General features: G+C 29.4%; 1 protein-coding gene across 1 annotated transcript; it reads right to left on the bottom strand.

Annotated features, from left to right (window-relative positions):
• Positions 1–4,211: 4,211 nt before the first annotated feature.
• LOC114169538 (ABC transporter G family member 15-like) lies at positions 4,212–10,688 on the bottom strand. The gene is made up of 9 exons (XM_028054744.2): positions 10,427–10,688; positions 7,986–8,065; positions 7,448–7,909; positions 6,760–6,882; positions 6,360–6,470; positions 5,984–6,268; positions 5,541–5,813; positions 5,349–5,456; positions 4,212–5,057 (listed from the first exon to the last, which is right to left on the bottom strand). The coding sequence occupies exons 1-9, from the start codon at positions 10,671–10,673 to the stop codon at positions 4,701–4,703; spliced, it is 2,046 nt and encodes a 681-aa protein (XP_027910545.1). The 5' UTR covers positions 10,674–10,688; the 3' UTR covers positions 4,212–4,700.
• Between the last annotated feature and the right edge of the window lie 5,308 nt (positions 10,689–15,996).

Below are 15,996 nucleotides of genomic sequence, written 5' to 3'. Positions count from 1 at the left end.
CTACTCTACTATTTGTGGGACATTCTTGTTATTATTATATGGTTTTGGTCTTATCTTTTTCATCAGCTTATATCTTTTTGCATGGGACCTTCAACACTCCATTTTCATCAATAATTTGAAGGCCTTTGTAAAACAAAGTTTAATGTATATTTGTAGTATAACCTCAAGAACTTAATATTAATTTATAGAGTGAGAAAGTAATATAAAAATATACATTAGAGAAACTCAAATTAGAACAAAACACATGAGATATGTTTGTTTCTTTTGTCTGATTTTCGAAAAACAATTATTTCTATTTATTTGCATTTCTTTGAACTTAGTTTCTGAGAAACATATTCTATTTGTGTGAAGGGAAAGAAAAACATAAAGAAAAAATAGGCAAAACTGCTATACATAATGGAGAAATAATAAGAAGGTACGTTTTCATATGGATCATACTACTTTGACAATCAAAAAGTTTTTAAACTCACTTTATATTCATTATTATATCACTTAATCTCTCTTTTTCTTTACCAATACACTTTCATATTGTTAATTTAACAAGGTTTAAACTATTATATGACTAACTCTTTTTACTAAAAAAGTGTAAGTGTACTAGCAATTGTATGGTTAGAAAGAGTAATTCCTTTTGGCTATAACTTTGTTTTATCTGATCTGAATATTGCCCCCATTGAATAGGCTTTCTTTTTTTAAAGAATGATTTTGATATCATGTTAGAAGTGTGTTTAAGCCTAACTCAATCCCACAAAACCGGCTTGTAAGATGAGATTTGCACCTCACTTATATACTATGAAATTGCCTTACCTCTAGTCGATGTGGAACTTTCAATAGATATAAAAAAAAACATCTTGCAGCTCTGTCAGAATAGCTGTTCTGTTTTACTTCAGCTGTAGACATTCTGTTATATTGAGCTGAAAACTGGTGACTCATGGAATACGTACGAGTAAAGTTACACATATGGAAAACAACATGTTAGGATGTTTTAGAAAGTGTGACAGTGAAAAGGAGACATAGTTGGGAAAATTATTCTACTGAGTGAATCTGCTATATGTTGGAGTTAATTAAAGAGATCCAATTAATTTATGTTGTGGCAGAGGATGATGAATTGTTAGAGAAGTATATGAGGCAAAAGAATGTATATATATGAAGCTATGTCATGGAAGGAAGCTACCAACATTTATTTGGCGTGGCAGTGGCAGAGGATATCGAGGTGCTGCATGTCAAATAGTGACAGATGAATGTAGCATGTTTTGATGTAAAGCATATATAGGAACTGAGAAATGTTTTGTATATTCTTGAGAATCCAAGTGTGAGTTTAAATTACACGTTGAGTAAAGATTCATATGAGAAAGTCAAGCTTCATATAAGAATAAAAATTCATAAATCTATTGTTTTAAGGTTTTAGATAAGAAATATTATCAATCTTTATGCGGATTAAACTCATATTTCATCATTGTTGTATCTCTCTGATGAATCCACTCTTAAAAGACCTACCGGTGATATTAGAGTGGTGAAATGTTCATCTCGGTGATCGACTTAGACAATTCCGGTGTCATCGTTAGTTGAAAATATAGAAGTGATCAGACACATGCTTAAACTAATTAAGTAGCATCTCATATAAAATACACTCTTAGTCTTGCATATACATTGTGCATATCACTCTTTCTTCCTCTTACTTTTGCATAGAAATCTTATTAACTTGGGATTGGTTCCAATGGGTCTTAAGCAATATCAACTCTAGCACAAAGTTTTAATAAAATAGGTTTATGAATGTTTCTTTTTATAGATTGCTCGTCATGGGAACACTCGATGTAATTTTTTGTAATTAGTGAACTATGCGTAGGAATTAATGTCATCCAACTACCACAGATAGAACAGTGACAACTCTTGGGGGCTATGGCCGTACGGTGGTTGAAGTGAACAATTCAAATAATCTATTCAGAAGTTCTGTTGATTTGCGTACCAGTTTGTATTGCAATGTAGAAAAACCTAGAAAGAATATTCGGTATAAAAGAAAATTATCCTAAGTTCCTGTTATATTCTGAGGGATTTGTGCATTATATTGCAGATAAATTCTTAAGGATAGTCGTCGAAGGAAACCACCTAATTTGTGTTATCATCTGCTTTTACAACACTCTGATTGTCATTTTAGAATACTTTGGAGTTTTAAAAGTTTCTGAAAGAGGGGTTCAACAAAATTTAGACTTTTCTCTGCTAAAGATATATATGACCGTGAACGAAAGGGTATCTCTGGATTTATGAAGGAGGATAGACATTTATAACATATGCTTTCTTTACAACAATTCAAGCCCGTGTGAGTGACTACAGTAACTCTTTGATGCCAACATACATAATTGTGTTATTTCTGAATTTATACACACAAATCTGAATTTACAACAATTCAAGCCCGTGTGAGTGACTACAGTTTGAGAGTCACAACAAATCTACTTCAGTTGTCATTGTCAGTGTGCTGGTGACAATTTATGTTCTTGTTGTATGGTTTTGTGGGACATACCATATGGTTTTTTGGGCTTGTGTTATAATATATGCATCTTGCATGGAATTTGAGTAACCACACCTAATTTCTGTTTCATTCCGGTTTTTTATAAGAATGCAAATATAAGTCTAAGTCTTCCATTAAATAAGAATGAGAAAGTTGAGCAGAAGACTCAAACTTAATATCTTTTAAAGTTTTGAGTTAAAAGTGATATCATTTTTTTATATGCATCTGGTTCAACTCTCTTATATGCAGTTCACACATAACACATGCCATTTCTTCCTTTCTAAGTATTCAAAGTTTTTGGAGAACTATTTGGTAAACAAAATAGAAAGTCTTAACTTTAACTTAAAATTGGAATTCGTCCCTGTCTGAAATTTCGATACATTTTGGTCCCTAAACTTTAGAAATGAATGAATATAGTCCTTTTAGCTCAATTATGTTAACTTTTTTTATGTGTCGAACGTTTTTCATATTAGTATTGAAGTTTTTTACACTATTTGACACATTCTTTGTTCAATATCTACTGAGAAATATGTTCGACACTTCAAAAAAAGTTAACGTAATTGAATTAAAAAGACTGTATTCATTTATTTTTAAAGTTTAGGGACCAAAATATATTGAAGTTTCGGACAAGGACGAATTCCAATTTCGGGTCAAAGTTCAAGGACTAAAAACATACTTAACCCAAATAGAAACTATTTTGCTGTATATAACTATAAAATGAAAACTAATTGTGTCAAAAGTATTTTTTAGGTTTAATTAGTCGGATGATACCTACTTTCATTTATATGTGTTAGTTTGGTACCTGTTTTTAAAAATGTGTTAATTGAGTCCCAACTTTTGAAAAGATGCCTCAATTAGGTCTTTTTCAGCAAAAAATTATTAACACCGTTAACGGTATTAATATTTAAATGACTAACAAAATTATGTATTGATATTTATATCAAAATTTAGTAGTAAAAGTCATGAATTAAGTTAACGACTTTAGTAATTTTTGTCTGAAAGGGACCTGATTAAGACACTTTTACAAAAGTGGGTATCATCCGACTAATTAAACCTACTTTTTATAGACAAAAGAAGGGACAATGGGAAGATCAAACAGAAAAGTATCAACTAATATCTGGTTTTTTGTATCCAACTACGTACCAAGTACAGTGAGCTAGTTGCCTTTTTAAATTCCATGTCCGAACAGCAAGTGGTAACATCACTGGATGTGTTCTGCAAATTTTGGTAGTTTTTGAATTGACAAAAAGTAGAATCGGTGTGTATTTATTGTGACTACACCCCACACCACTCAAGCTTTCATGTGTTTCACCCAACCTTGTTTCAAACAATAACAGCAGAAGAAAAACAAAAACTGCTGCTTGTTTTGTAATATTTATGTTCAATGTTCTGTTGGGTTAATTGCATTCACCTAAAGTTACCTAAAATCAGGTCTAACCAACCATTAGTTAATGATTTTAACTAATTTTATGTGATCGATTTGTTATGTTCACCTATTGATTTGAAATGACAAAAGCGATTATGATTTGAAATAATTCTAATCAGTCCTGTGTTAGATAAAAATATCTGTACAAAATTTTACTGTAATACCATAAAAGGAAAAGAAAAAAAATGGATCAGCACAAACTTATTTACTTAGTTGACGATATTTAAGTCTAACTCAATCTTATAAAATCGGATTACAAGATAAGATTTGCACGTACTCACATATTATAAATCTATCTTATATCTAATTGAGGTAAGATCTTGATATTTATTTTTACAAGGTGAGATTTGCAAAATCGGATTACAAGATGAGATTTGCACGTACTCACATATTATAAATCTGTCTTATATCTAATTGAGGTAAGATCTCGATATTTATTTTTACAAGGTGAGATTTGCACGTACTCACGTACCGACTTCTTAAGAACATCATTTCTCATAATAAACACATTTAAACATGAATTACAACAATAATCAATTCATATAGTAAACCAATTTCTTAAATATTCCTCCAAACACACTGAATGGTTCACCATACCTGAAATCATAGTCTCAGGGGTGCTCTTCCTTATTGATATATATATATTTCATCTAACTCATGTCAGTAATCTAGACAAAGTACAAGAATTATACAAAATTTATATAATATTGGGGGTATGAATTGTGTGATGAATGTTGTGTGTGTTTGTATGAGCAAATAATTTTGATGGTTCTAATGAATAGGGGAGTTGAGACCCTCTTGAGCAGACAAAGGATGCAGTGATTGGTGTCTTTTGGAAGGGAAAGATGGTACTTTTCTGAATGAAGGTCTCTTCTTTATACGGTGAAGAGTTTGCTTGGCGTAGATGCTATAAAACAAAGGTCCAACTCTCTCCTTAAATTTCAGAATGAAAAAGAAAAGAACCCTAAGCATTATCAGAATCATCACCACTGCACCTAAGTCCCACCACTTTGAATTATCAATTTCAATTCCAAGCACACTTTTCAGGATGAATTCTCCTTTCAGTTTTGGAGCTCCAGGTTCCAAGGGTTCAAACTCCATCCCAATCATGTCATTCTTGTAAGCTCCCTGCATATCCCATGATCAGTAAGTTCGACACAGGACAACATCAGAAAACTCAGCAGAGAATCTAGACTCAAAATTTTGTTACTTTTTGTATGCTTTTAAATTAAACAATGATACTATGACTCTTATCTTTTGACTCTCATCATTTACTCGGCTGATGTGAAGTAATGTGAATCATTAACTAATGTACTACTATCTTTTTTCTTTGAAAAATTCAATGACGCACACTAAGTCATGTCAGAGAGAATAAAGGGAGTCAAAAAAAATGGAAAAATAGTGATGCTCCAGAATTACCTGCAATCCCCATGCACCATAATTGATGTATGAGATTGGGTAACGCCAGAAAAACTTGGGAAGATCAGGGATCCGACGGAAATAACCAGCAGTCATCATCATAACACCCTGAATTCACACACATAATATCAGCAACATCATTGAAAAACAAGCTTATATATCTTGTTTTCGTATTGTGTATAGTACACTTACAATGTATCCTGCTCCTATTATCAATCCCATGAGGAAGTTGGGAACCAGTGAAGCTATAATCATCATGGAGCTTTCCACAACCGCAATGCACCCAATGAGATCCAGACAAATATACAAAAAATGTGAAAATTCTGAACGGAACTTAACCATGTAATAGGTTATTGTCCCTGTGGCAAATGACATCACTGTCACAAAGGGTAAGGAAGAGAGAAAATTTGAGAGAATGTAGACTCCAACTCCATAATATCCATTCATTCTTTCTTTATTGAACACCTGTATCCATGGAACAAAAAAAGAAGTAAGCACTGATAAAAAAAACCCTAAAGGCCATACATAACATAACCCTTTTCTTCAAACTTTTATATGGCCGATGAGTTCCAGATTAAGATTGACACCACTTTTAACTCAAAACTTAGAGATATCGGATTTAAATTATATCATACCTTCATTTCTTCTATAAAAGAAGGGAAGCCCCCGATGGACATGAATGTCATGAAACCTGAGATGAAAGCTCCACATGCTCCTCTTGCAAAAATGGCTGTATAACTGGATCCAACTTCATAGAAGATTGTTCCAACACACAGAGATAAGGCAATATAAATGGTTATCCTAATCCAGTAGTATCCCACATCTCTGGACATGTTCACGAAAGATCTCTGAGTCAGAACTAACAGTTGTTTCCACCATTTTGCTTCGCATTTGCTTTTTCTTTCAAAATCAATCCCTTCCTGCAACAACACCATTAGTCCTTAGATTTCAAAGGTTCATTACTACATCAATATGGTTGTTCTTACGTAGCCTGAGGGAAGGGTTGCTTACAATGTTTGAGATTTCCTTGATTCTTGCTTTTGCAGTGGCTGCGTGCTCTGACCATCGGTATTTTTCTACAAGTATTGCTTTGGTTTCTGCAGTTGAGAAATATACTCCTTCCTGCATTAAAGAGAAAACAGGGAAGACTGTGAAAAAGTTTCTGTAACTTGAGAATATTTCTAGGGGAAGGAAGAAAAATATTACAGTAACTGTTACCAAAAAATGTTTTTTTATGAATAATTTGTGTTGTTGTTCCGTTCATTCAATCAATAATGCAATTTATAGATTCAGATATTTTTGATCGTAAGACAAAAATAACTAGTACCAGATTTAATGTATTTGTATATTTATTCAATCTCACACATGCATAAGTATAGATAGAAAAAATGAAATGGTGAGAGATATAAACTTGTCTTGTTTGGGAGGCAGTGATTGTGGTTGTGACAGCGTCGAAGTCTGAGTTGATACAATGGAGGAAATGATCAGAAGGGTTTCTTCTACTTGGACATGGGAATCCAGCTTTGGCAAAGAACTGCATACACAAACACAATATATACGGATAAACTGTGTCAGCTTTTAACCTGTTAATATTCTAAACATTTGATTTTAGTTGTGACCTATGAAACCCGGATACTAACACCAATACAGACACAGATACGACTAAATTGAAAAAATATAGACAATGAACACGACATATATACATATTAGTCTCAAGCTTTCAACTAATACATTGTCAACTAACACGAAAATGAATCTAATCTATCTTTTTAATTTCCAAAAAAGTGAAAAATAATGACCATATAAAATTTTTTCCTTATTTTCATAATGATAATAGAAACTCGTGTGATAATTCTGTAAATTTATAGATTTTTTAGAAAATTATTGAATTTGTGATTATTAACGTTGGGTTAGAATCATTTCAAAAAACTAATAAGTATCGTTCAAATTGGACACTTTACTGATATTTATATGGTAGTAGTATATACACGTAGCAGTGTCTCATTCGTGTCGGACATGCGACACGCCATTTGTCCGGGATTCATAGATTCATAGGTTGTGGCATGAAAAGAGGAGAATTTGGTTTAGAAAATGAATACCTGAGTTGCCTTTTGTGCAGGTCCAAAGTAGATTGTTTGACCCCCAGAGAGAAGAAAGAGATTATCAAAGAGTGCAAAAACCTCACTACTTGGTTGGTGTATAGAGGAGATAACAGTTTTTGCATCATGAGCCAAATTTCTGAGAGTTTGAGCAACAAAATATGCAGAGGCACTGTCGAGACCAGTGGTGGGTTCATCAAGGAACAAGAGAGTTGGCCTTGTGAGGATTTCAAGTGCAATGCTTAGTCTTCTCTTCTCTCCACCGCTTATACCTCTCAAATGCCAATTCCCTATTATCCGATCTGCACATTCTTGAAGACCCATTTCCATAATTGTTCCTTCTATTATCTCATTCACCTCTTCTTTCCTCATGCTCCCTGGAAGCCTTAGATTCGCTGAGTAATATATCGTCTCTCTCACTGTCAGAGTTCCCAGCATTGTGTCTTCTTGGGTCACATAAGCCTGTAATTTATCTCATTCATTTGCACTGAAATATTAAAAATGGATTTTTATTTTTGCTATATAGACTCATACTTACAGCACCACCATAGTCCAATCTCCTCTTCTTTCCATTTACAAACACATTTCCAGACATGATAACGTTTCTGGACAGTCTTCCTGCAACCATTCCCAATTTTTTGTTAGGACAGACTCACGACCTATGTTGTCCAGACACGAACACACCGATAAAATTATATGTTTTAAATTGAACATAACGTGTCCTACAAGTATCCTACAAGTGTCAGTGTATGATACGTATTTAACACGGGACACACAATTTATGAGACGTGTCGGAGCATTTTAGCTCAAGACTGGTGAGTCAAACAATAAAATTAACAAACAATTATTTTTGCTAAGATAAACTAATTTATAACTCTGATATCCGATGGGTTTATATATTTCATATGAGTTATTCATCGATAGATTTTGGTTCTACCTATACATATATTAGTCTTGTACATATAACATATTTATATAAGACATTTGACATCATTTTTAACTTAAAATTTTAAGACAATAAATTCTTAATCTTTTATCTTATATAATTTTTAACTTTATATTTTTTATCCGATATAAAACTTTGAATCATACTTGAATTATTTCTGATAATACTATATTAAAAAAATGAATATTTAAGTCTAATTTAATCTAGCGAAATCATCTTATTAAAAAAAAAATCTGAAACAGGTATCTGGCCGACTTAAATTTGTTTAGGAAGATGGAAAATAAACACGACCAGACAATGTAGAATGATGTAGAACAAAACAGGTAGAGTACAAAGGAATAGAATGAATTTATATAAGGATAATATAAGGGAAATAAGGTACATTACTAGAAAGCTAACTTAAACACAAATTCATTTATTCCTACCTAATTTCCAAACCAGGTAGGTGTATTCCACCGACTTTTATTTCGTTTTTAATTATGCTTATATAAAAAGCCTGTTTGGCCGAGAGTTCCTTTTGGATGATACAAAATTATTACAATTATTTTTATATGAAAATAATAAGTAAAGAAATATTTTAAATTATTTATTAAAGTAAAATGAAATATAGAAAAATAATTGAGATTATTTTAGTGAAGTACATGGAAAATAATGAAACGTCCAATCCTCCATGCAAGAGGTAGATATTGTTACTTAAAAGCCAATAAATGATCTGAGGTTTTTGAAATGAGGAAAGAGTCATGGGAAGTAAAACCTCCCTGTTTGGTCTTTTAGATGTCAATCAAGTTATCAGACACTAGAGAAATAGGGTTAGACAATAGATAAAAATAATTCAAAATTAAGAATAATTTATTAAAAAATAGAAAAAATAAATAAAAAGGGTAACAAGATACTAAAAAGAACACAAATGAATTTCGTTGTATAATTTTATTTATTTATTTTTTCAATCAAAGAGGGACAGAGTTGTTTTCTTCAAGAGTTGTAATAAATAAATGGCTAATGGAACAGGAAATAATGGAACAATTTAATGGTTCCATTGCTCATTTTTCTGGCTAAGCATAAATCTGCAGTCAACACTTACACAGTGAAAATGTTTCCATGAATGAAGGACTCATATTAATGTTATCCTGGTTCTTTGTTTTTTTATGTTTGCAAAACATTTATTTAGTTGGGAAGATAACACTGTTCTTTGATTGGAATGGACATTAATATGATTAAAAAAATATGAGAAATTTTAAGCAAATTATTTACGAAATAGAGAATATATATATCAGTGTTTTCTTCCATTTTTGTTCCCACTGTGTTCATTTCTGCTTCCTTAGCCAGAAAAAACAAAAAATAGTTTCTTCTCCCGAAATCTTTAGATCTAAATAAATTAGGGTTTCTTGCTTATCTTCTGATTAACCTCACAGATTCTATTTATAATATAACATAGAAAGAGACCACACACAAACATTCCCCCACATGAAAGTTCATTAAAAAAATCAAAGTTTCTTAGTCATCTTTGGATTCAACTTCTCAGTTGACTAATAAAAAATAAGATGAAAGGAAAATTCATCTTCTTCTGATTCATCTTAAAAAAAAAACTTCTGACTCAGCTAACAGATTCTATATTTATAATATAACATATTTGTACATGTATATATGAAAAAGAATACACAAAAACACTCCCATAGAATAAACTAAATATTAAAATGTGTTAATGATAAAAAAAAAAAAAGTGGAATGGGAAGAACAAACCTGAGGTTCCATTAATTATGCAGATCACAGGAAGCAAAGAAAAAGGGTGGGTGAAAGTACATCATATATATATATATAAGGTATATGTTATCAAAAGTGAGAATCATATTCAAAAGTACAACAAAAACAAGTGCAGAGAGAGACACTAATGATGTACGGAGTGAAGGAAGAAGAGATGAACCTTCTAAAGCATCAAGAAGAAGAAGAGTAGATTTATGTACACACATGGAGACACAGACACAGACACAGACACAGAAACACCAATGATAAAGAGATGGAAGAAGAAGATGAACCTGCTAAAGCATCAAGAAGAGTAGATTTTCCAGAGCCAGAAGGACCCATGATAGCCATGATTTTGTTAGGTTCAGCATATCCACTCAACCCATTAAGCAATCTCTTAGTGTGTCCATCTCCAAAATTTGGAACCACAACAGTTAAATCTTCCCACACCAGATACATTCCTCTATTTTCTGAAACTTCCATCGTTTCTCCACCCTCACCAACACCCTTTTCTTTAGCAGTGGCTGCTTCTATCTCCATTGTTCCAAGAACGAAAAGATGGTTTGGTTTGAAACAGATGAAAGAGAGAAGCTGAAAACAATCGGAAGTAGCCACCCTGCTTACATAGAAATAGATATACGTGTGCGTGATGGAAGGTATGAAAGAATATTATGAGGTGTAATTTAGCTTAATTTTACAAAATATGAAAACCCATTTACTTTGTTAAACTGTTCTTATTTCTAATGAAAATTTCAACATATTTCTAATGAGTTATATAATAAATCTAAAAAAAATATAAATATCGAAAAGATATTTTTTGGATAACTTTGATAACATTTAAAAAAATATTTAAATCTAGTTAATTTTATAGAACTGATTTAAAAGATAAGATTTGTATTTAATTATATATTATAAATTTATTAATATGAAATCTCCAGCACATTCATTAGGCTAAAATATATACATAAGTACATGATAGAAGCTATAAATGAATTTTATGTTTTAACTATATCTTTACTAGATTTGTTTGTAAAATAAAATCTGCACTCATTTATATATTATAAATTTGATTTTATTTATGGTCAATAGAATATTTTTGATGCATCTCTCACACCAAGACACATACGACTTGACTAAATATTTGTATGTGATCTAATAACAATATAATAAACTCAACAAATAATAAATATTTTTTATGAAATTTTAATAATTTGATAGGTTAAAAAGTAGATTTTAAAAATAAAGTTTATATCCAGTTAAAAATTAGAGGGACCACTGAGAAATGACATTGCTGATTTTGGTCGTTCGTAACAATGCGTAGTAATTACTGTCATCCAACTCCCACAGAAGAGAAGTAATAGTGATGCAGACCTCGTTGTTCAGTTAAGGGCATGCATGTGAAGGAGAGCGACATCTCTCAGGTTTAATAAAGGAACTCTTTTGCGAGCTCATTCTGCTCACCAATTTCAAATCAAAGATTCAAAGTGTTTTTCTCAGAAGCAATAAATGATTCTCAAATATCAAATGTTACATATCATGAAAATGGGAGAGAAAAAGAATACCCACCAACAAAAATAAATATACATCAACTTTTCATGGTTATCTAAGCTTCTTTTTTTTTTTTTAGTTATCGGAGAAAGTAAGTTATGTTAATTATAATAAAGTAAAAGTATTTATGTAAACAAAAATCCAAACATTTTGAAACGAAAACTTGAAAAAAAAAAAAAAAAAATATATATATATATATATATATATATATATATATATTTGCAAACCGAGTCTCTGAACTTTTGTATTGCTTTTAAATTGAAAAATACAAAAAAACATATACCCTCCTCTTCTATCCGAAGAAATGACTCATCGAATAATGAGTTACTAAATATTTCAGAATTTTTCTATTCAATCCTTTTTCTTCAAGTTTTTGCAAACTTGAAAAAAAAAACATTTTTGCAAACCGAGTCTCTGAACTTTTGTATTGCTTTTGAATTGAAGAGTAGAAAAAAAACATATACCAATAAAATTACAAATTAATTAGGTTAAATATGTTTTGGTCCCTCAAGTTTTAATGGAATTTCAAATTAGTCCCTCTTTTAAATTTTAGACCAATTTAGTCTTTCAACTTTAAAAATGTGTGAATTTAATCATTTTAATTAAATTTTGTTAAGTTTTTTTGATGTTTCAAGTGCATTTCATGATAGTATTTGAATTATTTACACCGTTTGACACATTTTAGCTTCAATGTTAACTCAAATATTATCATAAAATGTGTTTAAAATGTTAAATAAACCTAAAAAAATTTGGTAAAAAGGACTAAATCTACATATTTCTAAAGATGAATGACTAAATTAATATAAAGTTTCGAAAAGAGACTAATTTCAAAATTCACTAAATTTGAGGAAGTAAAAACATATTTAACCCAAATTAATTTGTGGTGTTTGTGTGTGTTTAGAGAGAGAGATAGACTTCAAAATTAATCTCAAGAAAAAAAAATGTATATAATCTTTTGACAGCGTAACTTTTCTATTAATTATTCAATTTTTTATAAAATAAAATTATGAACACTTACATTAATAGGAGATTAAGACCAGGACACGAAGTGATCATGCTAGAAAAAACCATACTTTCATTAAATATAATTTAGAATTACAATTAGTTACAATGAGTCTTTATAGTAGAAACTAATATCTGCTATCCAAAAGACGGTGTTTAATGTTACTAAAGAGTATTTAATGAGTGTATAAATTATAAAGAATGTTAGCCACGTGGAATGTGGGTTTTTTAAACAACTTTTAAGGTTAAAATTCATTATTAAAACCTAGCGTAACACATGCGCGATATTATATTAGTAGGTGATAATATTATAATGTTATTAAGTTAATATATATTAAAATTATATTTATTAAAAATAAAGTGAAATATATCAGATAAAAGAATAACCATTGATAAATAAAGAAGAAGAGAAGAATCAGAGACATATGATTTTATAAAAAATTTATAAAAGTAATAATCAATTTTTTAAAATTTAATAAATTATTATATTTAAAGAATAAAATCAATATTTTGAAAAGTGGACACAAAATGGAGAATCCTTTATATATTGTTATAGATAATACAACTGTGAATGAGATTTATTAAATAAAAAGTACCGCAAGACTTACGAAATTGCCTGAATTTCAATAAATATAATTTATTTAATAGTAAAAAATCACTCAATAATCGCTTATATAAATAAACTATATAATCTAAAGAAGTGAACTCTCAAATAATTTTTTTATTTATTTATTTTTCTCAATTCACTTGTGGTAGTTCCTACATTATTCTTACAATTAAAAAAATCTTGTGAATTATCTCAAACTAAAAATATTGATTCTCATGCTTGACTTATAATTATTTATCTTTCTAATAAATTAAATTTTAATATTTGAAAATTTGTAAATAGTTTGGGTTATATATAAAAAATAAAGATACAGTAGCTACGATAGTACATAGTCTAAAATTGGTATTGATTAGTACTATAACAGTAAGAAAATAAAAATTGATTGAGGGTGGTTGTTTTGAAACCATATCCAACCTGCTTTACAATAAATTCCATAATGAAGTTGTGTGATATGAGAAGAAACCAAACATGAACAGACTTTGAAGTTCATTGAATTTTGCATGTTGCTACCCTAGCTAGCCTCTCTGCACGTTATTTCAAACTTTCACATTTGACACATTTCATATATAGCCCACACCTGTAGTTTGCAAAATCTTCTGTCGTGTGTTTTTTTACGGATAAGAATTTACAGTATATAAATATGAGTATAATTCTTATTTTATAAATTTGAATTAGATTTAAAGTATACTTCATAGTATATATGTTATTAGAATTACCTAAAGTTTATCTCAAAAAAAAATATTATATTTTGAGTCTATCATATTATCCGTTATTAGAGTGTATAATAAATCATTCATAATGTTTAGTTTTACACTAGGGATGTAAATATCTCAACATAAGATGTATTAGAAATCTCACACAATTATAAATAAGATGATTATATAAGATGAACTCACATGAATGCAAATTTTGTCTTACAAGTTAATTTTGTAAAGTTGAATTAAATTTAAAATTCACTTTTTCTTTTATAAAAATATGGGTTAAATATATTTTTTGTCCCTTAACCTTGAGTGAAATTAGAATTAGTTATTCTTCAAAACTTTAACCTAATTTAGTTTTAAAACTTTATATAGGCAAGAATTTAGTCATTTTATCCAAATTTTGTTAAGTTTACTTGACGTTTTAAAAGTGTTTCATGATAACATTTGAGTTGTTTATACTTTTTGACACATATTTGCTTCAATGTTAGCAGAAAAACGCGTTTGAAACGTCAAAAAAATTTAACAAAATTTGATTAAAAAATTAAATTTATGTATTTCTAAAGTTGAATGACTAAACTGAGTTAAAGTTTCAAAGATTGATTAATTCTAATTTTAAGTCAATGTTAAAGGGATAAAAAATATATTTAAAATTAAACAATATATAAAATAAAATTATTGTGTTTCCGGCTTTAAATTAAAAATATATAATTCTCTCATATTTATGATTATGGAGACAAGGAAATTATAGTATTTTGGTAGGTGGGTATCATATTAGTAGCTATTTACTATTCCAAGGCACGTGGTACCAAACCCCAACTGCCAATTAAATCCTCAGACCAAAATCTGAGCCATATTTTATCTCTTAATCCTTTCACCTTTTACTGTGGTGAAACAACACACTACTACTACTATCATCTTTTATGCTTCTTGCATCTTTTATCATGCTTAATTTCATTAATTAGTATCATAAGTAACCAAATATGTTCATCCTAAAAAATTAACTATTTAAAGAGAAGACAACGTATATTAATTTAATACTTAAATAAATAACTAGTTGGTATGGATCATAATATCCAAATTCCTGTTATAGTATCATTCTATAAAGTTTCTAATATTGTCACTATTTTAATATAGACTTTGCTTTATTGAACTAGGTAGACATTTTCTTTCTCACCACTTTACTTGTCTATCAATATTTGAGTAGTCTACTCTAATCCAATTATCTCATACAATTTATGCGTTTCATAATAACATCTAAAATATTATTATAATTATTAAAATTATATTAATTATGAGTTATATAAATATTTTCTTACTTTTTTTTAAATATTATTGTGTCGTTATATCATGAACGATCTCTCTAAAGTTGAATACATATACTTTATACTTTATAAGATTTGATCTAAATCTAATTGTTGTATGTCTTGATAATTTATTGTCAATTTTCCTAATTGAATACAGATGCTTTATTAGGTTTGATTATAGATGTGTTGTAAGATTTGATTACAGATTGGTACGAGGCCAAACTCATAAATGTTTAGCATAAAAAAAAATAGGTTCAAATATACATTTATATATATATATATATATATATATATATATATATATATATAAATATAATTAGAATGTACATTTATATAATTGGAATGTATGTTGTGTGGTAGTGTAGTATTTTATTATTTGAGATTTTCTAATCGATAATAAGAGGATAATTTTATTAAAAAGGCATCTAAAAACTTTATTTAAAAAACTATTTCGTCTTAATTTTTATAAAAAGTAATATTTTTTTTCTTTTTCTAAAACAAGGGAAGAAAGAATATTTTTTTAAAAAAAAAGTATTTTCTCTGCCTCTCCTTTCTTTTGGGTAATTTATTTTAGATCACACTTTTAATAAAAAAAAGAGTAGTATAGTGAAACTAATAATAAAATTAAAAAACAGATATACATACACGTCTTTCAAAAAGTAGTCACCTTGAAGAGTAGTCGATGAAACTACTTTTAATGA

The sequence above is a fragment of the Vigna unguiculata genome, chromosome 11, assembly GCF_037176805.1.
Source record: "Vigna unguiculata cultivar grain cowpea cultivar isolate G323 ecotype 2 chromosome 11, ASM3717680v1, whole genome shotgun sequence".
Lineage (NCBI taxonomy): Eukaryota > Viridiplantae > Streptophyta > Magnoliopsida > Fabales > Fabaceae > Vigna > Vigna unguiculata.
Note: the sequence above shows the minus strand (reverse complement) of the source record. Positions and strands in the feature narration are given on the sequence as shown.